Source organism: Chenopodium album, chromosome 18 (assembly GCF_948465745.1).
Source record: "Chenopodium album chromosome 18, dcCheAlbu1.1, whole genome shotgun sequence".
Lineage (NCBI taxonomy): Eukaryota > Viridiplantae > Streptophyta > Magnoliopsida > Caryophyllales > Amaranthaceae > Chenopodium > Chenopodium album.
In genome coordinates this window covers 11795299-11820338 of record NC_137851.1, presented here as the reverse complement: position 1 = coordinate 11820338, position 25040 = coordinate 11795299, and the positions used below count along the sequence as shown (strand labels likewise).

The window sequence follows — 25040 nt, the reverse complement described above, 5'->3', positions numbered from 1 at the left end:
TTTGAGGTAGATCTGTCAATCCTTTACCTGACCCGTTAACTCGACCCAACTTGCATTTGATATGAATTTTACCAAGTGATAATCCAAATGACCTGACCTCAACCCGATTTGATCTAACATCATATTTTGCAATGATAATATGCTTTTACAATATTTGAGATAGTTTTTCTTAACACTATCCAAGTCTAATTCGAATTCAACCAGACAAGTCTACTTTAAGGTGATTAAAGGTAACATTTTTTCAACACCTCAATCTAATGAAAGTGGAATATATAAGCGGATTCCAAAATTTACTCCATACCTCTCCTTCACTACCACCAAATGATCCAAATTACAAAAATACCCCTCCCCCACACCAAAAAAAAAAAAAAAAAAAAGCCCTAAATCCACTTCAAACCACACGCTCACCAACGGCTACACAACACCAAACACCCCCACTTTCCAATAAAAATAAAAAAACATAAAAAAAACAGTTTAATAAAAACAAACATTACAAAAATAAATTAAATAAAAAAAAACAAAATTAAATCTGAACCCCTCTTTTTCTCTCTCATCCGAAAACCAAAATCGTTGCATTCCACAGTTCGTTGTCGTTGTTCAACTTTCTCTCTCCTCCCAAAAATGGCGACCACCTCTTCCCGGCGAACCGCCGGCGACGGCGGCGTCGGCGGAAAGATAGTGAAAAACCGGCGAGTTCGAAGCACTCCGTATTCTCGACCATCTCCGCCTCCTCGTCCTCCGCCTTCCGACGACCCTGAAAACCCTAATTGGCTTTCTGGTTTGATTTATCCTGCAAAAGTCATTGCTTCTGGTGCTGGAAAGATTCTTTCGTTTTTCGCGAATGATTATTCTTCGTCATCTTCTTCCTCTGATGGAAATTCTTCTGGTAATTTTGATTTTGTTGAATTTTGTGTTTTTTTTTTTGGATTTTTTGTTTTTGTGTTGTTGGTGATTGTTTGAGGTTTGAGGATGGGGAAATGGAGGTAGTGAAAGAATGATTGATGGTTTGATTGGTTTTATGTTTGTGTAGTTTGATTTTGTGGAAATTTGTATGCATCTGAAAAGCTGTTTGAGATTGTGTAAATTTGTAATGTAGGGGTATTTTGATTGGGTGGAGGGGTATTCGGATTCGGGTTTTGGAATGTGTGGATTATTGCTTGAATGTTATGCAAAGATGAAACTTTGCATGTAATTTTTATTTTTCATGAATTTTTAAATTTCTACATTTGGTAGTCTTGGTTTGGTGGTCGAGGGGTGTGACGAATGCCTCATGGCATAAATTGAATCAAGTTAGTTACTTTGTTATGATAAGGAATTTAGGATTGGTGTGTTGACATTTGTGAAAGGAGTTGCCTGGTTCTAGAGATGAGTGGTTGGTTTGCCGTGGTGTTGGGGATTTCGAACATGGCCTTTTTGGAGCTCATGCTTTCAAAGCTTGAAGTCATATGCAATAAGAAATGGGTAGTGGAAATTATTTTCCTTTTGATGCATTAGAGTTGAAGCAAAAGAGAAAACAATGCAGAAGATTAATAGCTATCTTGAATAACAGAATAATGTATTAGATTGTCATTGGAATCTAGCTGATGAAGTGCAATGTTTTTTTCATTTTTGTTCTAGGACTAGGATTGATGTTTAAGAAAAAGCATAAAAATTTATAAGCTGAAATTTTCCCTTTTGGAGAAAAAGTGTTACTCAAATATGTGATTATCAGAGTTAGAAGTAGAATGGTTGCTCTTGGCATAAATGGCTAGAGGACTTGAGTTTCAAGTTAATACGAAGAAGCAAGGGCTGTGCTAGCTGTCAATTTGTCCCATAGCCAGGTTTATTTCTGGAAGACTACTGATCAGAGTTGCACAAAGATGCAGTGTACAGTGTACGATTAGGGGTTGAAAGGGGGGAGGGATGCAGATTTGATCCTCTGTCATTGTAGACCGGAAGAGAGAGGGGGGGGGGGCTTTTGCTTTTGTTTTGTATCAGACTCACAGTATATAAGAGTATTAGGTTCTTAGGCTGTCAATGCTTGAAGATGTAATGTGGTAGCCAAGGTGGTTGTGCTCCAGTGCTTTAGATAGTCACTCCACCAAGTGCCATAGATCACATTTTGCGTGAGTTGATGTGAATGTGAGACATATACCTTTACAGGGTTTTTATAATTAAATATGATATGATATCCTGTTTGTGTATTGTAACCATCTTTTTAGGTTTTTGCAAATAGATATAGGATTTACAATGTGAAATGAGAAACCATTTTTGGCCAGAAAAGCTGGCGAGTAGGCTATTCTAGTGATTATTCAAGTTATTTATTTATTTATTCATTTATCTATCTATTTTTGTTAATCTATGAATATGTCACTAAATTAATTCCCAGAAACCAACATTACAGTTGGCTGAATTCATTTGTCAAATAATGCCTGAATGTATCCTTCATCTACACCTGATAAATCTATATATTATCGTTATTGTTGACTACTGTTTTTTAATGTTTGTTTTTTGCACAGTTTTCAATGCACTATTGTAGCTAATACAAAAAGTTATAAAATTTATATATTTGAAAACTAAAAATTGAAACAAATCTAACAAGATCCAAACAAAATAAAGAGGCATTAAAGTATAAGATTCTATTTGCATTATAATCTTCCAAGATTTCAAATGGGACAAACAAAATATAACAGAGAGTGTTATTTATTTATTTTAAACAATGACCTTTATTTGTTTGATTAAAATTTCTTGTATATTGTTAGATTGGTGCAAACATGTGCTTTTACTTTTAAAGAGGCATTGATTTGTTTTTCTTGATGCTTCCACAAGTTGATGGTTTGTCACATTTTGATTCTTCTGAATGATTATGGCTTTCAGTTCTGTTAATTTGGAGTCATGATATTCATTTTTTTTACTGTCCAAGCATGCCAGGCTATCATAGCATAAGTAAAAAAATATATATACACTATTATGCACATCAGTCTTCATCATTGCTGCAGCTATCATTGTGGGGGCTACTTTTCTTATTCTCTGCATCAACTAGTGCTAAGTAGTGTGATTATATTCTGAAGTTTTTGTGGAGTGGATTGTTTTTCTTTGTCTCTATCTGCAATCAAAAGCATGGAGTTTGTTTAATTTCAGATAATGATGACGAGGAGGAGAAGATTGGGAATGACATCTCATTTCAAGAGGATGATAGACTAGATAAGGTTAGAGTCTATTTAATTCCTTGTTTTTTGCAAGTCATAAGCTTTGATTTAATTTGTTTTAGTAATTATATATATCTGTATGAATATGTAAGCTGTTTCATATCATCCACAGTTGAAGGCAATCTTTCTATTTTTGTAATCTATGAAGGATGGTTGTGCAGTTCTAGCCTTTATTTAGATTAAGCTCTAGAGCTTTGATTTTGTATGTATCCTTATGGTGGTTTGAGTTTTATTTCCCATGTTTTATTAGGTTTGTAATTGACCGCACTTTGATTTTGGATATATCCTTATGGCGGTTTGAGTTTCATGCCCATGCTTTTATTAGGTTTGCGTGTGCGTGTGTGTATCTTTGTGGTATACATATAATCTGGCTGAGGTTTTGGCACAACAGTTAGCAATCAAATTTAGGCTGTTTCAAGCTAATAAGGGTTGGTACTTTGCTTACTTAGAGCTATAGTAGTATAGTGTGCATTTGGGACTTGAATGGGTGTTTTCTACTGTCCATAATTTGCCTCTTGTTACCTTTCATGAATATTTGCAACCTCTAGCGGTACTAAAATTTAGGGCTAAGATGAGAGCTGACGCGTTGTATTTCATTTCTAAGGTGCTTTCTCCATCCAGCAAGAGTGATAATAAGCGTGCAATTGAACAATTGGTGACTGAAGAGACATATTCAAGGTACTGAATGTTTGCAGATTTCTGCTTATTTTTCTATTTGAAGCTTCTTGGTCCACATGTACAATGTGTTTGGATAAGGATAATTTTAAGGGAAAAAGGGGGGGGGGGGGGGAAGAAAAGTGAGGTATTTATCTTTCCTTGTTGGGACCTTTGGGTATGATTTCGGGGGTGGGAAGGGTGCAAAATTGGAAGGGATCCATTTTCCTTCCATTTTAATAAACCAAAACATTCCAATGAAAGATTTGGAAGAAATATGCAAGTTAACATCTTCCTTTCCCTAACCTTCGTTTTTGTTTACTCTTCATTTATTCCCTCTTTCCCTCCCTTTCATTCCACAATATCTATTAATACTAGTTGTTTAGTAGGATCATGATTTATTACTAATGGCAATTAAGTTATTCATGAAGTGAATGTGGTTTATATATGACTATAGACAGTATTATTTGATTGTAGCTTTTTAAAAGGTCATTTCATTGACTCATATAGTATGCCTATAAAATAACTGATTCCTATGTATTAGGGCCATACTCAATAAATTAGAGTTGACAACATAGGAGCCTACAGCTAGACTATACACTATACTTATGCTCAAGGGCATATGCAGATATACTACTTAATGGACTATAGAAGGGACAACATAGTCAACATTAATGGTGGATGAATGGATCATGGGTTAGTCTGTTCTCTGCATTGTTACATGCCCCACTGAATGCTGATAATTTTTTAATATAAATTTGACAAGTGGCTGAAAATGCCTTCCCTTTAATGTAATAGACTAACTCTAGGAGGGGCAATTTGGGAAGTCTAGTATTATTAGATTCATAGTTTTTAGCCTTAGTATCAATAGAGTGAAGGGAGAAAGGAGAAAGAGGCAGAAATTTTAGAGTAAATCCTTTGAGAGTTGTGACCTCAAGTCACTATTTTGAGAGTGGTGACCTAACTAATTTGAGATTTGTAGGCTAAACCTACTACCTTTTGTAAAAGACCATCAAGTTTAATATAATTTCAAGCTTTCAGCTTTAAATTTCTGCTTAATCATATAATTACACAAATCAGATTGCTAGTCTATTACATACAATATATTTTGAGGCATTAAAAATGGCGATTTCTCTTTAGGCCATGGGGGATTGTAAATGCTTCTCTACTGGATTAATATGGCTTGACAGTTCCCTGTTCTTTCATTATTCTTCTATTTATGTTTTTTTCGCTCACTGCCTTTATTAGATCTATGATGTCTAACATTTGAATTTGTATGACTATACAAGGTATCTTAGCAAGCTTAAGAATAGTTTATCTCAAAATAGCAATGCAATTACTTTATAAGCATACTTAAGGATATCATATACATAATTGGTACTGGACATTGGCCTTAGGGAAACAATTAACTGAATCAACTATTCCCCTTTTTGCTGTCTGGAATTTACAGCAGATATGGTTGACTTCATATCTTTTTATCAGTTTACTTAACATGTTAATTTGGAGTTGTATATTCATGTCAGTTGATGTTTTCTCTGACCAGGAAAGAAGCAAATGAATTGATAAAACTTGTCAGGTCTCGTATAGTGGACAGCAATGGAACTTTTGGTAAACTGCTTTGCAAGATTTTGATCCTGATATTGACAGCAATGTCTATGTAAATTACCTGATAGAACTGTTCTTATTTCCTGATATATTTCCTCAAGGCGAAACTACTCCAAATATGCGAACCTCAGCAATCATGGAAGCCAGGAAATGGCTGCAGGAGAAAAGATCAGGCTCAAAGAAAAAGTTTGAGATGGAGCTTGATTCGGCAAATTTGGCATCACCATTCCAAGTCAGTACCTTTTCTTACAAATCTTGTCCATGTCTTAACGTTGATATGTTGTCAAAATTTAACAAGGTTGCCTGGATGTTCAGCTTTTGTGTGTTGATTTACTGTTTTTTAAAATCTGGGTATACTCGTCTTTGTCCTGCGTGTGTTTATGATTACTTTGTACAACCTTGCGTCTGCTGTATATGTTCATGAGTGTCCTTAACTTTGGTTGCTATCAGGTTCTGAGTTACTGGCTGATATGTGGGCATAGGTATTTTGGTATAACTGTGCTATTTTGATGCTTTAAAGGGTGGAAAGTGCTGTGATGTTTGGAGGATTGCTTATAACATGTTACTCAGACAAAATGTTGTCTTATGTAATATGTATTACTATATCGGCTATCTATATGAGCACACAGCAACTTGTGTTAAGGCTTGTTAATTTGACTTTTTATACCGGCTATGTATATGCCATTTGCGGGTAACATGCTATCATATTTTTTCATTGAACTAGATCTCCAGAAGTGAGAAGGGCTCCCCTGTGGATATGGCAAGATCATATATGCAGAATCGTCCTGCCTGGGCATCTCCAACTTTAAAGCAAGCTGAGGCTGGATCTTCATCACCGTTGGGCATGCTACATTTCAAGGAAGAAACACCGATGTCAACCGTACGCAGCTCTGAGGTATTATATTTGATTTTTGTTAACTACTGCCTTCAAAGGAACTCACGATCCATTTACTTTTTGCTACTTCGACAATCATATTTTGAAAATGTTTTATATAATTGTGTTTCCTTGAATTTCTCCTACTTTAGGAGTGACTTTTTTGCTTGAAGAGACATAATGAGTTGTTAGGTTTACCTTTGGGCGATGTTTCTTTTTGTGGCGGTGTTATTTTCGTTTTTTATGCTGAAGGTTTATTATTATTTTGCTAAGAACATTTTTGCTTGCTGGTTACTCTCTCAAGTGATTGCCATTTTGTGCTTTAGATTTATACACATGGATTTAGGTTGGGTGTACAAGATATATATTTCATATTCTTAGTGTGCTATGCTTAATATGAATTAGGAGAGACAACATTATCTTTTTTTTCCTTTGTTTTTTTCTCTTCTTCTTTGAGGATGGTATTGGAGGTCATCGCCACTGGCCTCATAAAATTTGGAAAATAATCTTATATTGCTTGGCAAGTGACATTTGCCCCATTGCTCCAATTTTGAAGTACTTGAGTTTGAACTCCTTTTCATTGTGCTGACTGACCTTCAGTTGAGATCTTTGTTTCCGGAGTTTAAGTATTCCAAATTATACCCTTTCCTTAATTATAATATTGCAACTTGTTACAAAAAATTATGTACTTAACCCACATCTTGAATACAGCTTTATGCATTTGGGAAATAATCATGTTAAACTATCCCAGTCTCTCTCTCTCTCTCTCTCTCTCTCTGTAGTGAAGTGTCTTTTTCTCTAGATGTCTTCTGCTCCTTTGAATTTCCATTCTCAACTTGTGTTTGGACTTGCATAAACATTAGGTCCAGTAGGTTATTTCCAGCTTTAGGTGGATCAGGATATTTTTATCTTAAAGCCTCTCAATGAACTTGTAGTTGTGTAGTTGTGCTTATAGGTATTAAAGTTAGGACGTAGGAGATTTATTTTGGTTTCGACTTTCCTTCAGTTTTACAATTTCTTACTTTTTCCCCCTTGTATACAATCTTCATATGGGGACATTTGACTTGTTCCTGGGGTACTCACTTGTGAGATTGATCTTTTGTGCAATTTGTAGCCGATCCTGCTTGTGATTCCTTTAGTTTTGTGAAACTCTAGAGCTTCAATCTAATATTCTTTACTATCGTGGTTTGATTTACAATGCATAGCAAAGTTTATTATAGTACTTCTCAATCTGGTAAAATAGGTTGCCATCCTAGTCTGACTTGTGCTTTTTATTATAAAAAAAAAAAAAAAAAATTAGTTCACCTAAGTTGCATATCAGAACATAAAAATTGAAGGTAGAACTAGTATTGATGTGTTCTTGTCTTGTCCTTGCTTGATATAGCTTATGGCACAATCAGTCATGTTTCATGTGATGCAGTCTTGCAATTTTGTTGGGGGGTTTTATATGATTGTTTTTTTGCTACTTTGAATTACTGATCATTATTGCTTCCTATTTCTGTTATCTTCAACATGTGCTTGAAGTATAACTTTTACTGAAAAAATAGTTAGTAACATATAGTTTTCCCTCTTGTTAATTTTTTTGGAATATCATGTGTGTGCGCAGATGAAAAAGAGTTCTTTTACATCTGGTTCTTGGAATTTATTGGAGGAAATTCGAAGAGTGCGCTCTAAAGCTACAGAAGAGTTATTAGCTGCTGCACCACTGACAAAGACCATTCTGTTTTCTTCTGAAAGTAATCTGCCTCAAGATTCAGTGTTGAATAAAGCAGTTGAGGAAGGAGCAGGTCAGTTGTATATCCTGTACTCTCTGGAATATAGTTTCACTGAAGCATTTACTATGGCATTAAAGTAATGTGATGTGAATTTTTTATTGTGACCCTAATGGAATTATACCTTTTGGGCTAAATGATAAATGTGGACTGATTTTTAGCTAAGCAATTTGGTTACTCTGCTTTCAAAAGGACCTTTTAATCTTTAAATTAATTTTGACTCTATTTTCAGGCCCTGCAGAGTCTACACATGATAAGCCAGAAAATGAAACAAGTACTCTTTACAGAGTCAGCCAGGTTTGTACTTGATAGATCTGTGTGTGCTATTTTCTTTTATACCACTTTAAATAAAAAATATTAATTTTAGTTATTTTTGGGGCAGAGAAGGGGGTGGGGGGGGGGGGGGGGGCTGTCGGGTATGATTAAGGGAAGTTTTTGGGTTTGTATGTTTATGTTTTGATTTTCTTAAAAATTGTGCCTGAAGGAGGGTGAGGCTATTCAATCTGTGGAGCACCAACAGTCCCAGGAAGCTGCTGGTAATACTTTTGTTCTCTTTAGTGCATTACTTATTGCTCAGTTGTACTCATAATGTTAAATGGAAAGGAAGAAATTACATGATGGGAAGTCAGCCTTTTTCTTTTTCCATTGTTGGTTTGATAAGAAGAAAAAATGTGGAGCGTCTTATTTTTGAAGGAAAAGAGAAATAGATCTGCTTCATTGGTAATCTACATTTTGTGTAAGGATTGAAGTATTGGCATATTTGGTAGTAGAAAAGCTTCATTGACTATAAGTTGGAACTGGTATAATTTTGTGCGTAGATCTTAGCTTTTAGAAGCTGCTTCCATGATTCAAACTTTCTCCATCCCCCCCCCTCTCTTTGAACAGCAGTCCACCAAGCTTGGTAAAGTAAAAGAATATTGATAATCTGTTGTCTGTCGTCAGCTTACTCTTATGTTATGCTATATGTGTTAGAGTTGACGCAGAATGATAATGATGTAGTGAAGCAGCTGAAGGACACAGCAGCAGAAAATGGCTACGGGTGTTCTGCATCTGGGTGAGTCAGGCATAACTTGTACGCTTTCTTGAGAAAAACTTATCTATATATAAAAATTGTAAGGGAAAGAAAACCTTGTCATATCTATACCTCATCTTTTGGGCAGTTTGGCTCAAGGACAGGACACTGCTAATGAGGCAAGGCCATCTGAAGGAGAGAATGGGAATTTGGTTGATTCAAGCCAAGCAGAACGTGATATTCATATGGAAGATAACGTAAACCCTCAAGAGGAGCCAGTTATTGACATACCAACTGACGCTGTGGTTAATGGTTCCCAAAACAGCTCTAGCATGCAACAGGAGGAACTGTCACAAAATTTTAGCCAGCCGGTTGCAGGAGATAGCCCAGCATCCAAAGTGAAGGACACACAAAAGGAGAGAAAATCGAGAGGTTACACACGGAGAGGCAGAGGAAAGGGTAAATGAACTGCTGACTCCAAATTGTAACTCCATTTGTATCATGCCTTGTATGCTAGTGTAGACGTAATCTTAACGCAGATAGAGAGCATCTGTAGGGTTTGAACTTTGAAGCGGACTTGTAGCAGTAATTTATCAACCTCCAATCAGTCCAATCGCGGTAATTATAGGTCCTTTGTAGTGGGCAATTTGTATCTCAGTAGAGTGCTTGATTTACATGATGGTTTATGTAGTTATTGGGATAATTCCCACATGATTTAATTTCTCAATGATGTCCAACATTTGGAAGCTTGAAAAACTCTTTAATCTTAATTTAAATGGAAAAATTACACGAATAATCTCAACTTTTGGTCTTTTGCTCATCTTTACATAGTAAATTGGTAACTGTTTCTCTTACATGTGATAACTCTGTCAATTAGCCTTCCCCTTTCCTTACAAGCTCTCACATTAACATAAATACTACCGAGTAGAATAGAAATACCGAGTAGAATAGAAGAGGACACAATTAAGGGTAATAAGAATACCTAGTATTCGGAGTATTAGGACTTGCAAATTAGATGGTGTCTGGTCAAAATAACAACCTATATTATTTGGGTTTGAATTAAGAGTATGTTGTTTTACTTTATATTCGTTGCTATGATTCTGCTTCATCTATATATTCCCAACAGCACAAGAATCACTCCTCTTTGTTTCCAATGATTCTGCTTCATCTTTCTATTCTGTCCATTTTAAAAATGCCCACTACAGGAGTGAAGAAATCACTGTTTTTGCTAGCAAGCTTAATCTCAGTGATCACATTTATATTCGGACTGAAAGGAGTAATGTTGCCTCTTGTGATGGGTTGATATTGCTGAATAATGAACCATTTAACAAGTGGTTATTAGTAAATCCAACTACGACAGCCATGAAGGAGTTGCCTATCTCACCTTTTGCTCTTAAAAATAAAATTACAATGTGTGGACTTGGGTATGATTCAGTTAATGATGATTATAAGGTTATTAACATTTCTTATGTTGAGAATTATAAGAAGCATGGCTATAAGCCTCACTGTACTGAAGCATTTGTTAATGTTTATTCGGTAAAAAATAGTACTTGGAAGAATGTTGAGAGTTCTCTATATAATCATTCTGCTGGTTATAATCGTGAATCAGGGGTTTCAGTTGGTGGTTATATCCATTGGTTGGTTGGTAGGTCTTCAGATGACTCATTTGATATTGCGGCATTTGATCTAGGGGAAGAGATGTTTCGGGAAGTGCTTCTGCCTAGCTCGGTTGATAACGAGAATTTTGAGTTTGATCATCTTGTGCCGCTCAAAGGGTGTCTTGGTTTGATTCCTTCAACTTTGTTAGTAATGCAGCGGATGTTTGGATGATGAAGGAATATGGTGTCGACAAGTCTTGGACTAAAATCAGAATCTTAAACACAGATTATTCAGATTTTAGGCCTCTTTATATGGTAGGGGAGGAACAACTGGTGATGGTTAAGAATGAGGAGATGACTTATGAGAGTTTTGTAATGTACAATTTGAAAAGAAGAACTTTTAAGGATATTGTAATTCATGGAATCCCTGAAAATTTCTGTGCTGTAGGGACCTTCGTGGAGAGCCTTGTCTTGCCTTATTGCAGTGATGAAGCTGCGAGAGGTTGTTGAATTCCATTTCTACTGCTCATTCAATAGACAGATAAGTAGAATATGTTTCATTTTAACTACCTTGCTTTCTTCTTCGGTTCTTCAGTAAGAGATCCCTAGTTTTGGATTTTGTATGAAAGTACTATCTTAAAATTTCTCGCTTTTGAGTAGAACCTTGCAATAAGATTCTTATGTTAAGTGCTTGCCCATGTTTGGTAGCCTTTATGTATGTTAGCTAAGTATTTCTCACACTTTATTGTCTTTGTGATTGGGATAGTTGCAAAATGCTGATAAATTGCTTTTCGCGCTATGCTTATTTAATGAATTTATATATTTACTGTACTGCACTCGTGCTATCACTTTACCTAATAGGGTGGGCTAAGGAACTCAGCTATACAGAGGGGTAGAAAGACCTGAAGGCCAGTGACGGGGTTTGTGGATGCTTTGTTGTAGTGTACTAGTGGTATATAGTTTTCTCCTTACGATCCTATACTGTTTGTTTGAGTATTTTCTCCTGACTTCATCTTTAAGAAGCTGCTCATACCATGTAGATATTTTTAAGAAACCTCATAAGAGTCCAAATCTCTGAGACTTGGAGGGATTGTTGCTTACCTGTCACTGCCAGTAGTATGAGTAAACTATGTGTGCAATGTGCTTCTCATCAAAATAAAAATTTTAAAAATAAAAACACAATAGGCTAAAAAAGCCGCAGAGACTCGATTTCACTAGTGGATTTAAACATTACACAACACAGCTGCATATCCAATGAGTTTTTTTCAGAAACAGTGTGAGGTCTACTGGTTCAGAAACAAAACGAACCCCATGGACCTTCAGGTTGTAAGAACGATAACAGCAAGCAAATAATGAGTTGGGTTAGTCCTACCCTTTGAAGCAAATTACTAGAATGACTGAATTCATTAGTATGAAGAATTATAAAGTAAATTCATCAGCATCTCAACTGTTTCATAATCACACAAGAGTGCATGAGAAAAACTTTATGACATAATCTCATACAATATTACAATCTACCCGTAAAAGAAGAAAAATGAAAAGATTGCACCAACATTTGTATTAAAAAGTATAATCTCAGTTTATACTTTTTAATACAATTTTCTGATGGGAGAATGGCTGGCTAGTAGCAACTCCGTCTTCAAGAAAATAGCGAGTTAGGGTCGTTGATTGAGATATAGTACAAGATTCCTGGACACCATTTCCTTCATGAGAAAAACCTGAGCATCAATACATAAACCTCCACGTACTACACTCTTCAATTTGGAGCAACTTCTAATTGTCAACTTTTTCAGGGAAGCCATTAATTGACACACCTCCATAGCTTCTCCCAAACTTTCCACCTTGTTGTCCCCAATTGTCAATTCTTTACAATCATGAAAAGAGTTGATGGGCAGCGAATTAAGCCATGCCACATTATCGATTTCAACCTTCCTTAAATTGGGACCAATTTCATAAGATGAGGCCTCTCCCCCTGATTTTGCTATTATTTTCAATCTTTCATTGAATGACTTTAATCGTAGCACTTCCAATGCAGGACACTCCAATATAGCTGTTAGGTTTGGACAATCATACAACTCAAATATTTTCAATTGAGGAAGTCGTAATTGTCCCAAATGCTGCAATTTCTTACACTCATAAAAATATATATCAACAAGATTAGGGAGAGAGGTTGCCAAGTTATAATTGTCCCTTGCCCAACTTGGCATTCTCACACCTTCATATCCACTCATTCTAAATATCTTGAGATTAGAATGAGGCTGCAACTCTTCCATCACTGCTTCTTCATACTCATTTCTTTCATTCGTCAAGAAATCAATGATCACTTCTTTCAAATGTTCCTTGTTCACCAGGGACCCACCTTCCTTTCCACCATTTGTTTTATAACCTGTCTTCATATGTCGAACTATGATATGAAGCGAACCTTTCAGTTTACTTAGAGCTTTTAGATCTTCCAGCCCTTCAAGTAAGCTGTTTTTACTTGAACTCATGTCTCCCAACACAAACTGACTAAGAGTGTGAAGGCAACTCAACTTACGCATGCCCCTTGGCATACACCTCAGCTTTTTATAGTAGTCAAAACCACATTTTAAATCCAAGACCCTCAACTTAACCAGTTTACTCAAATCTTTTGGTAATTCTTTCAAACTTCTACAGAAACGTAAGTTTAAAGTCTGGAGATTGTATAGTTTTGTAATAGATCTTGGGAGAACTTCTAGATCTTTAATTTCTGAGAGGCCTAGATACCTCAAGTGTATCAGATCACCTATTGAGTCCGGCAAACTCTTGATTCTTGAACGACGCAAGTCCAATGCCCTCAAATACTTACAATAACCTACTAATGCAGCCACACAAAGCTGATCCATCTTGAATTCTTTATTAATAAGAGGGAGCTGACGAACTTTTTTGTCTACATCCCTATTCATGGTTTCTGCTGTGCAAATCTCCTTTCCCACAACTTGTTGAGCAAGATCATGCATTAAATCGTGTATCTTACATGATTCAATATTACCCTCTTTGTCTTCCTTCACGTCTTGGAAGAAACATCTCTGCAACAAGATCGAGAAATAATCCTCACCGAGATCTTCCGGACTTTGATGATCATCATTCAACTGGATGTAGCCCTGTGCCATCCACAGCCTTATCAATGTATCCTTCTCCATCTCATAATCTTTAGGAAACACTGCACAATAACAGAAACAACTTCTCAATGGGGATTCAAGTTGATAGTAACTCAGCTTCAATGTAGGTATGATGCTATTTTCGCGTCTATTAATTTGCGCTAATCCCAACTTTTGAATTTTCAGCCACTTATGTTTTTCTTGGCCAAAGAGAAGACTTCCCACCACTCTAATTGCAAGAGGGACAAAAGCACATTCCACTACAATATCTTCACCAATTTTGACCAAGTCTTCGGGAGGGTTTGAGTGTTGTGATCCAAATGCTACTTTTTTAAGTAAACACAATGAATCTTCCTTTGACAAGCCTTCTAATTCATGCTTTAGACCGTCTCCTATGATTTCCGCAGTTCGATGTGAGCGTGTTGTTACCACAATCCAACTTCCTTTCAGACCTCCCATCAAGTATTGCTTCAAATTTTGCCATTGCTCATAATTTTCAGTCCATACATCATCCAAAACAAGCAAGAATTTTTTTCCCAGCAAGAATTTCTCGAAGTTTGCTTTGCAACACATCCATGGTAAAATCCTCATTCATCTTCTTATTACCTGTGGCCGAAGCTAGAATCGTATCGAGAACCCCTCGTACATCCAACAGCTCCTGATTTTCATCAGCAACACAAGTCCACAACTTCAATGGAAATGCAGTTGTGATTCTCGCATCGTTATACACAAGTTGGGCAAGCGCTGTTTTTCCCAACCCACCAATCCCCACAATAGGAAGAAAAGAAACATTTTGTTGAACATTAGAATCAAGCAACACACCAACAATCTTCTCCAAATCAATCTCTCTTCCAATGATATCAGCTTCATACACATAGGAACAGGTTTCAGGCCTTCGATTCTTAATAGGCTTAGGATCAATGCTCAAGCTGAAGCGTTTATCATAAGCAATAGCATCCAGCTTATTCTTGATCTTCGTAACCTTCTGACTCATTTTGTAAGCAGTACCAAACTTGGTAAAAACAGAAAGAACACGATCGTTGATACACTGGGTGAGCTGCTTCCGCTCAGCAAGAGTGACGAACTCATCGAAGAGATCATCGGCTTCATAAACAGCATCCTTGAGTTCTTCAATATAGAGCTGTTCTTGTTCTGACAGCTCTTGCTTGGCCTCAGCATCCCTGAACACGGCTTCGATTCTTTTGACAGTGAGACGGAGTTCATTGAGTTTGGATTTGTAGTCAGCAGTGGAGCAAATCTTATTAAGCTGATCACAATCCAGCGCTGCCAACAAAGTTTGAGCAACAGAAAGGATTGTTCCAACGTCCATTTTTGATTTGATTTGCAGAAATTTGTGTGAGAAAAAGGAGAAGAGAAGAGTGATAGTAAAAGGTATGGTGAAAATGGGGTGATGAACATAAAGACCATCCCATTGTATATCAACAATTATCCTTACAATAAGTGGTTCATATAATTTACATCTCAATTATTGAATCAATAAAGTCACTTTCAAGCAAGCTGTAATTGCTTCTACTTTTTCATTTTCACACTTGTAAATAGTGATATTGATGAATGGTGACAGTTTTATCAGTAACTTGTAATTTCTTCGACTTTTCCATGTTTATAAAGTTGCTTTTCCATTTTCATTCTAGTGATAATACTGATGAATGTTGACAGTTTTATCAGTATTCAGTAAGTTGTAATTTCTTTGAACTTTCAGTTCACTTTTAATAGGTTAAACCAACCCAATAAATATCTGTGAAACAATAATGAATTTATGATACATATTGATATTATGAACATATGCATTATAACAAAATGAACATATTACACTAGTAGTAGTACAATAATAACATTAATTTTAAATAGATAAGTAAATGAAAATCTAACAAGTGAATCGTGCAAAAGATTACTGGAATGTATCACTTGAAAAATGAAGGGAGCAAACTTTCAATGGGCTTTCAAGTATCAAACCAATTTATAATCAGATTAATTTGAAAAAATAAAGACAGTAATTGCACATCTTTTCCACATCTCAATTATTTCCTCACTGACCCAGCGAGCAAACTTTCAATGGGCTTCGGCTTTTCCATGTTTAAAGTTGCTTTTTTATTTTCACACTAGTGATACTAAATTATTACTGATGAATAGTAACAGTAATTTATCAAAAAGGGTTCATAGAATTTAGGCCAAGCAATTCTATTCAGATATCGAGTTTATGTTAAACAATTATGATACGTATTGATATTATGGAAATACGAATTATAACAAAATGAATATATTGTGCTGTAAAAAAATCTAACAAGTGAATCGTATGAAAAAAAAAAAAAAATCATAATGTGTCACTTAAAAAACAAAGGGAGCAAACTTATAATACGCTTTTTAAATTTCAAGCCAATTAAATTCAGATTAATATGAAAAAATAAAGATAGTAATTGCATCATCTTTTCACGTCTGAATTATTTCCTCACTGGCCCAGCGAGCGTCTTGTTCTTTTGCCCCATCAATTATTCACAATTTCACACTACTTAGTACAGTACTTTTTTAGGCATGTTAACCACAATTGTACAAGGTAGACCAACCCAATTAAAAATTTTGGTTCTTTGTAATTATTATTTCTTTTGACAAATAGCTTAAGAAATTAAAGTATAGTAAATCAAAATTTAAATAAATTATTTGTAAAAAGAAATAATAATTAAAAAGAACTAAATTAATAGGATTTTCTCCTGTCTTCCTTCTGAATTAATAGTCTTTTTTAAGTTTTAGTTCTTTTGTTTTTTCTCATATTAAGCGATCGGGTAATACTCTAGCTCATAGCCTGGCAAGGTGGGATGCTAGGGGATGTGATGAATTTGTATGTCTTGGTCCTTTTCCATAAAGTTTATCAACTTTGGCAAAAATTAATCTTCTTTAATTAATGAAATCCGCTGCTTTCTTTCAAAAAAATTGTAAGTAAATCAACAATTTTTAGTAAATATGGGCTAAGAGTTGGTTATATAATTACGAACATGTCATGCTAACTACACTATTTTATTAGTTCATTAACGGTTTTGTCATTTGATAAACAGATTTAGTTTATTAATGAATTATGCCATAATTGTTGATTTATTTATGAAAATGCCACCTGATTTATTAATGATTTTGACACATTAATTCATATTTTGGAACATCCAAATTGATAAGCCAAAATTTAATTCAACAAGAATTTATGTATTCCTTTTTTTTTTTTAAGAAAAGAATTTATGTATTCCTAATAAATTATACCAGTACGAAGTATTAATAGGCAGCACGCTAGATGTTGTAATATAAGAAGTATTTTCAAGGCTATATTGAAATTAAAATAAGAAGATCGAAAAGATATCTTATGACAATGAAAGAGTACGGTGTGTTGTAATGCAAATCACTGACTTGAAAACGAAATTCCGGGGCAACCGGGGTGCACAATTGTATTCGCCGGCACGTTCCCTAAGGTTAACACACCACTTCTACACAAAGGCACTTTTGAGTGGAAGGTTGGAGCCCAGTATAGAGTATATATGTGTTTAAGCAAGCTTGTGGTTGATATGTATTTCTTGTGTATATCAAAATCAGAAAACATCCTCCAATTTATAGAAATGAATGATAGAAGAAGATGAAAGATCATGGAGGAATCTTCTATGAACAAGGAAATGAAATCAGAAATATTATGGTGATTAAGACACCATAATCAACCTCTTAAATGGGGGGTTATAAGAAATCAAACAAGAAGAGGAATCCAGGCCAAGGGAGCCGTTGGAGTCCGTCCAACAGACAAACACGCGCCCGATTGGGCGGACACTCCCTTTTCCAGATGTCTTCTCGCGCCCGGTCGGGCGCCAGGTCGGGCAAAGCTTGCCTGATCAGACGGCGGAACTCCAGAATTTTACGACTCTTCTCGCGCTCGGTCGGGCGCCTGATCAGGCAGAGCTTGCCCGATCGGGCGGCAGAAGTCCAGAATTTAAAAGAAATTATTATTTTGGATAAGATTTATTATCCCTTATCCATTTTTAAAAATCGGATTATTTATATATTTTGGATATTTTAATTAAGACAAAAGCTATATTTTATTATTATTTTAATAAGTCCAAAAATCCCAATTATTTGGCTAATAAATTTCGGATTTTCCTATGTGAAAATCTGATTTTTATTAGTTAAATTATTTGGTGAATATTTGATATTTTATTATTTAATTATTTATTACAATAAATATTATTTACACAATTATTTTAATTCCTTAAAACTAGCAAAATAATTTCCTAAAGTACTAAATAGGAGGGCCGAAAATATGAGCTTGGGAAAGCTCAAAAATTTCGGCCATCCCATGTAGATTTTGGGAAAAATATTTTGGTAATTTGTATTTTTAATTATTTCCTTAAAATCTCCTATTTTCCTTAATTCTAATTCTCCATCTCTTTAATATCCAATCATCATATTTTCTTGCCATCCATTCTTCTTAATTATTCCCCAAGTAATTCCAATTTCCTTAATATTTTTCATGACAAACATACCTTCCATATTCAATTATACACAATCTCTTTAATATCAAAACTTTCCTTAATTCTTTTACTCACTTCTCCAAGTAATCCCCTAAAACCATACTTGCCATAATTCTTCCCACATTCTCTTGCTATAATTCTTGCATGAGCTAGCCTATAAATACCCCTCCATACCTCTCACATTCTTCACACCAATTCTCTTCTTTTCTTCTCCTCTTTTTACACAAATCATCCCGTTTATCTTTGAAGCCAATTTTCGGGCACTTCTGGTCAGTTTTTGGGGGTATTGCTGTTTCACAAAAGATTGTTCCTCTCGAAAAATCCTTGAGGTTAGGCTCAAGAATCACCCAATTCGGAGTTATATCAAAGGAGTTATAGCCTCTGCAAGTTCTGCCTATTCTTTCCAACGAAAATCCAATTCTTCTCTTTTCCTTGGTTTCTTATCTTTTCTTCTTCTCTTCTCTTATTCAATTATTATTATTATTATTATGGGGGATTTATAAAAATTATTATGAGTAGTTTTAATTATATAAAATTAGATTTTTAATGATGTTTATGAAAATTAATTTAAAAGGTTCATGTACATATAGTTGGGGGGGGGGGGTTTAATTTCATTGTTGTGATTATTTGTTAACCTTATATTAATTAAGGTTATATTTATTTGTAGGGTGTTTTTGATCAAGCTACTTGAGAGTTCTTTTGAAGTGTTTTTGGCTAAGCGAGGATCAAGGTACGTTAGGTGGCTAGATACCTTGAAAGTGATCGATTTGAATGAACATGATTGAATGATTTATGTTGCTTGAATTAAATTGACTTGAATTATGGTTTATGAAATAAAAGTATGTTTAAAGGATTGGTTTTAATAATTAAATTGGAGTATTGATTTTTATAACATGTTTGATTAATTAATTTATTATTCATGTTTAAAAAGGATTGGTTTTGAAAGCTTGTTGGATTTATAAAAAAAAGGGAATTTGAATTATTATTATTAAAGGTTGGAATTATTGGATTTAAAGAGGATTTATTTAATCATTGAATTAAATTTATTATTTATGCCTTATAAGCATGTTAGTAATCCCACTATGCGGATTTGGTATATTGATAAGGCCTTGGACTTTGTATGACCAGGTCTTTCCTAAAGAATAGCCTTGTAACATAAGGAGACTAGCTTGGGGGGTGTGCACACTTGGGAGAGGAATTGGTTTAATTGGTTTTAAAATAATTGGAATTGGTTTTATTGATTATTGGGATTTGAATATTGAGAATTGGTTTTAAATCATGAGTTTGGAATTACTGGATTAATTATTGGAATTGATTTTAAAAGCATGTTTGCAAATAAATTGAATTTACATTATCTTGCACTTACCGTACTTAGCATATTTTGCTAACCCGTACTTCTTATTTGTTTTGGTTCGCCCTATTTACCGTAATGGTAAGCAGTGTTGCTTATTTTCAAGTTGAAATCCATAATTGATGCATTGGAGTCCCGGGATTGGTTTCACTAAGTTAGGAATCTTGGTCTTTGTATCTATTTTTGAGTACTCATAACATTGGGTTCTATTTATAGTTATTATTAATAAAGAAGAGTTTTGAAGTTTCCGCTGCAAAGTATTGTTTGTTAGTAAGTTGAGTAGCCTTGCGTAATCACGCGGCGGTAATGAGAAGCATCATCATGAAGGGAAGTGGTTGGCAACCATGTCTAGTCTTAAGAGGGACTTGCACTATGTGGAGTGCAAGTATGAACCTAGGAGGAAAGCTGTGAAAATTCCCACGATCCCAAAAGATCGAACCTTTGGACCTAATGACCAAATGTACTTCTTAAATGCCCAAGTACCTTTTTCATACCCAAAGAAGCGACATGAGTATGTGGAATCTAGTGATGAGTCCATACCACCTCTTGGTAGGAGCAAGCATTACCGTTCTCTTAGCCAAACTCCAAGCTATGAATCTTCAGAACAACCTAGCCCAAAAGTCCATTTCCATGGTGCAAAAAGGCCTAGAACTCATTCACAAACTGCAAAAGAAAGAGCCCAAAACCCCAAAGCTTCTTCAAGCCAACCTCGTCGGGATGTAAGCCCAACAAAAAGCCCAAGTTACACTCCTGGCCCGGACAAAAATATAAGTAAATCTGGGTCAAGCTCATTAGGCCTTATTCCAAGCTATAGTGGTTATAACCCAACTCTTATGGCCGAACCAAGTAATAGAAGTGAGGATCCGGATTATGATCCTATTGAAGATGGTTATGCTCATAGTGTTATTTGATTAATTGATTTCTTGAACTATGGTTTTGTTTAATGTCTCAATAATTGTCCTAAATGACAAAGTTGTATTTTCATTAATTATTAATGAAATAAAATGAATTATTTGAAATTTCTCTATGTTGTTAAGTGAATTAAATGCTTATATGATAAAACTTGTTTTGATTTTCAAAGTGTTATAATTAAACCCAGGAAGTATGTCTCAAAGAATGAGGGATCAATTAAGGAGTAAGCGCACTGGTTCCAAAGTTGGGAAGGTCCTTAAGCAGTTAGCCCATATTACTGAGAACATCACGAAAGTGGTGAAAAGGGAACACCGAAATCCCGAGCTTGATTCCTATAGTGAAGTCTTTAAGAGGGTAGCTGCAGCTAAGGCGCCTGTTTACTTGGGAAAGGAGGACCCTGCCAGTCTTGAAAACTGGATTAGGGAGTTTGACAAGTTGTTTGATGCTATCAATTGCCCAAGTGAGCTGAGGGTGAACAATGGGGTTTACTACTTGAGGGAAGAAGCTGATTTATGGTGGCCCTAAATAAAAGATGAGCTGTTGAAGAAACCAAACTTTGGGTAGGATGAGTTTAAGGAAGCCTTGAGAGAAAAGTTTTACCCTTCCTACCTGAGAAAGAAGAAGTGCATGGAGTTTACCAACCTGAGAATGGGGAACATGTCAATCAGTGAGTACTATAACAAGTTCATTGAGCTAATGAGGTTTGCCCCAGAAGTAGTCCCTACTGAAACCATCAAAGCTCAAAGATTTGAGCAAGGGCTAACCTTGACCCTCCAAGGGAAGCTAGGGGGAGTGACCTTTGAGACTCTGGATGAATTTTATGGTCGTGCAGCTCATCTGTACGGAATTAAGGGGAGAGAGATGGAGCAGGTTAGAGAAAAAAAGAAGAACACGGACTCTTTTCACGGGGGTGAAAAGAGGCTCAAGCCCAATGGGAACTACCAAGGGAATTCTGGTGATAGGAGGGACATCAAGGGAAACTTTGGGAAGGGGAATGGAGGCCAGTCGTAACCATAAAGGGAATTGGAACCAAAGGGGTGAGAAACCCAAGAGGAGGTATTTCTGCAAGCGGTGTGAGAAGGACCACCCAGGGAAGGACTGTGAGGGAATCCCAGTAACTTGTCGTTATTGTCAGAAGTTGGGACACCGTGAGTACGAGTGTTTCAAGAAGGAAGCTAATGTGAAGTCTGGGAAGGTGAAAGAGTCTAGTGCACCTAGCAAACTACCTCAGTCTAGTGGACCTACAACCAAGGCTGGAAACCAGTAGCGGTGTGGGAAGTGCCCCAAAAGGTCGTGTATTCGTGATGAATAGCCATCAGGATGAGTCTACTAATGATGTGGTAATTGGTGTTTTCTTTATAAGTTCTTCTCCTGTGAGAGTCTTGTTTGATTTAGGGGCATCGCATTTTTTTATTTCTAAGAAAGTAGTTGGGAGTCTCGGTTTAAAGAGTCCTGAGTCAGTTTCTCTAGATGTGTCTATCCCGTCTGGGGAAGTGAGGAGTTGTTCGAGATTGTTTTTGAATGTGCCTATTTCCATTTATGGGGTAGAATTTCTGGCTGATTTAATCGAGTTCGATTTGAATGACTTTGATGTAATTCTGGGTATGGATTGGTTGGGAAAGTATGAAGCAAAGATTGATTGTGCGGCTGAAAAGGTCACCTTGTCTAGCCCAAGTAAGACCAAAGTGGTGTATAAAAAGGAGGGGAAGAGCTCAGGGTTAAGAATTGTGTCTGCAATGCAACTACAGAAGCTGGTTAAGAAGGGTTGCCCTTTGTTTTTGTGTAGTGTTCAAGAGATTGAAAGTGAGGAAAAGAAAGGTAAAGAGGGTATTCCTGTTGTACAAGAGTTTCCAGATGAGATTCCAGGTATGCCGCCCGTAAGGGATGTTGAGTTCACTATTGACCTAGTGCCTGGAACTGGACCTATCTCTAAGGCTCCATATAGGATGGCTCCAGCTGAGTTGAGGGAGTTAAAGACCCAGTTGGATGATTTGTTGGAGAAAGGTTATATTAGGCCTAGTTCATCACCATGGGGAGCCCTAATATTGTTTGTGAAGAAGAAGGATGGAAGTATGAGGTTGTGTATTGATTATCGGGAGTTGAACAAGGTAACAGTGAAGAATAAGTATCCATTACCAAGGATCGATGATTTGTTTGGCCAGTTGAAAGGAGCCGGAGTATTTTCAAAGATAGATTTGAGATCGGGTTATCACCAGTTGAGAATTGTGGAGCAAGATATTGCAAAGAGTGCTTTCAGGACCCATTATGGTCACTATGAGTTCACAGTTATGCCATTTGGTTTGACCAATACTTGGACAAGTTTGTGGTAGTGTTTATTGATGATATTTTGGTCTATTCAAAGGATGAAGAAGAGCATAAGGAACATTTGAGACAAGTGTTGTTATGTTTAAGGGAGCATCAGTTGTATGCCAAGTTGTCTAAGTGTGAGTTTTGGTTGGAGGAAGTAGCATTTTTGGGCCATGTGATTTCCAAGGATGGAATTTTAGTGGACCCAAGCAAGATTCGGGCTGTGAGTGATTGGCCAACCCCAAAGAATGTGTCGGATGTAAGGATTTTTCTAGGTTTAGCAGGCTATTACAGAAGGTTTGTGAAGGATTTTTCGAGGATCGCGAAGCCCATGACAAGTTTGATGAAAAAGGAGCATAAGTTTTTATGGATTCCAGAGTGTGAGGAGGCATTTAAGATCTTGAAAGAAAGGTTAACCACAGCACCTGTGATGGCTTTGCCGGATGGAAGTGATCTATATGACGTGTATAGTGATGCGTCGAAGTTGGGATTGGGATGCGTGTTGATGCAAAATCGAAGAGTGATTGCGTATGCCTCGAGGCAGTTGAAGGTTCACGAAGGGAATTACCCAACCCACGATTTGGAGTTAGCTGCAATAGTGTTTGCCTTGAAAATTTGGAGACATTACTTGTATGGGGTGACTTGTAGAATTTTCACAAACCATAAGAGTTTGAAGTACATTTTCACCCAGACGCACTTGAATGGGAGCCAGAGACGATGGTTGGAGTATATGAGTGATTATACATTGGATATTCAATATCATGAGGGAAAAGCTAATGTGGTGGCAGATGCTTTGAGTAGGAAGTCAGAGCATACGGTGAATGTGATGGTAGTACCAGATCAGTTGTGTGTGGAATTTCAGAAGTTGAATTTGGAGGTAGTGGGGCATGATGAAGTGGCTAGGATGTTGAATGCCTTGGTGGTTCAACCATCCATTTATGATGAGATAAGGGAAGTCAATTGGAAGATGAGAAGTTAAAAGCAATAAAGAAGAAGATTGATGAAGGAGAAGTGGTGGATTTCACCATTGGTGATGAGGGAAGTGTTCATTTTAAGGGAAGATGGTGTGTACCGCAGAATCGTGGAGATCTGAAACAGAGATTGATGGAAGAAGCTCATAATTCTCCTTATTCAATGCATCCTGAGGGGATAAGTTGTATAAGGACATGAAGAAGACTTTTTGGTGGCCCAATATGAAGAGAGAAGTGGATGAATTTGTGGCTAAGTGTTTGACGTGTCAGAAGGTGAAAATTGAGCATCGCAGGCTTCAAGGAAAGGTCCAATCCTTGGAGGTGCCCAAGTGGAAATGGGATTCAATTTCTATGGATTTTGTGGGAGCTTTGCCAAAGACCAAGGCAGGGAATGACACTATTTGGGTAATAGTGGACAGGTTGACGAAGTCAGCAGCGTTCATACCCATGAGAAGTACTTGAACCATGGATCAGTTGGGAAGAGCATACGTGAAGTTTGTGGTGAAGTACCATGGGGTACCCACGGATATCATTTCGGATAGAGATTCAAGATTTTTGACTAACTTTTGGAAAAGTTTGCATAAGGCAATGGGAACTAAGTTGCTAATGAGCACAACGTTTCACCCAGCGACAGATGGTCAAACGGAAAGAACGATTCAGACATTGGAGGACATGTTGAGAGCCTGTGTGATGGAGTATCAAGGGTCTTGGGAAGACCACCTGGATTTGATAGAGTTCTCTTACAACAACAGTTACCATGCAAGCATTGGAATGACACCGTTTGAAGCATTGTATGGTCGGAAGTGTAGAAGCCCAGTTTGTTGGAATGATATAGGTGAGACTATGGTTTTTGGGCCAGAAATGATTGAAGATATGGTGAAGCAGGTCAAGCTAATCCAGGAAAAGATTAAAGCAGCCCAGGATCGACAGAAAAGCTATGCTGATTTGAAAAGGAGGGAGGAAGAATATGAAGTTGGTGAGAAGGTTTTGTTGAAAATTTCACCCATGAAAGGGGTGATGAGGTTCGGAAAGAAGGGAAAACTGAGCCCAAATTACATAGGGCCTTATGAGATCATCCAGAAAGTGGGAAAAGTGGCTTATAAGTTGGATCTGCCTAACGAGCTAGAAATGGTTCACAATGTGTTCCATGTGAGCCAAATTCG

The 25040-nt window shown here is 36.5% G+C and overlaps 1 protein-coding gene across 3 annotated transcripts in view; it reads left to right on the top strand.

The window, feature by feature from the left end:
* Positions 1 to 494: 494 nt before the first annotated feature.
* LOC145591492 (protein KAKU4-like) overlaps positions 495 to 25040 on the top strand; it is a 46322-nt gene continuing 21776 nt past the window's right edge. The window contains exons 1-11 of one of the 3 annotated variants that reach the window (XM_081647958.1): positions 498 to 886; positions 3121 to 3188; positions 3793 to 3866; positions 5386 to 5450; positions 5549 to 5679; positions 6172 to 6342; positions 7928 to 8108; positions 8326 to 8390; positions 8578 to 8629; positions 9093 to 9147; positions 9254 to 9917. In XM_081647958.1, the coding sequence (XP_081504084.1) occupies positions 622 to 886; positions 3121 to 3188; positions 3793 to 3866; positions 5386 to 5450; positions 5549 to 5679; positions 6172 to 6342; positions 7928 to 8108; positions 8326 to 8390; positions 8578 to 8629; positions 9093 to 9147; positions 9254 to 9572 (1446 nt within the window). In that variant the 5' untranslated portion in view covers positions 498 to 621 and the 3' untranslated portion in view covers positions 9573 to 9917. Of the gene's footprint in view, positions 887 to 3120; positions 3189 to 3792; positions 3867 to 5385; positions 5451 to 5548; positions 5680 to 6171; positions 6343 to 7927; positions 8109 to 8325; positions 8391 to 8577; positions 8630 to 9065; positions 9148 to 9253; positions 9918 to 25040 lie in introns of those variants that run through there. The other 2 variants (XM_081647957.1, XM_081647955.1) reach the window with 2 other exon arrangements.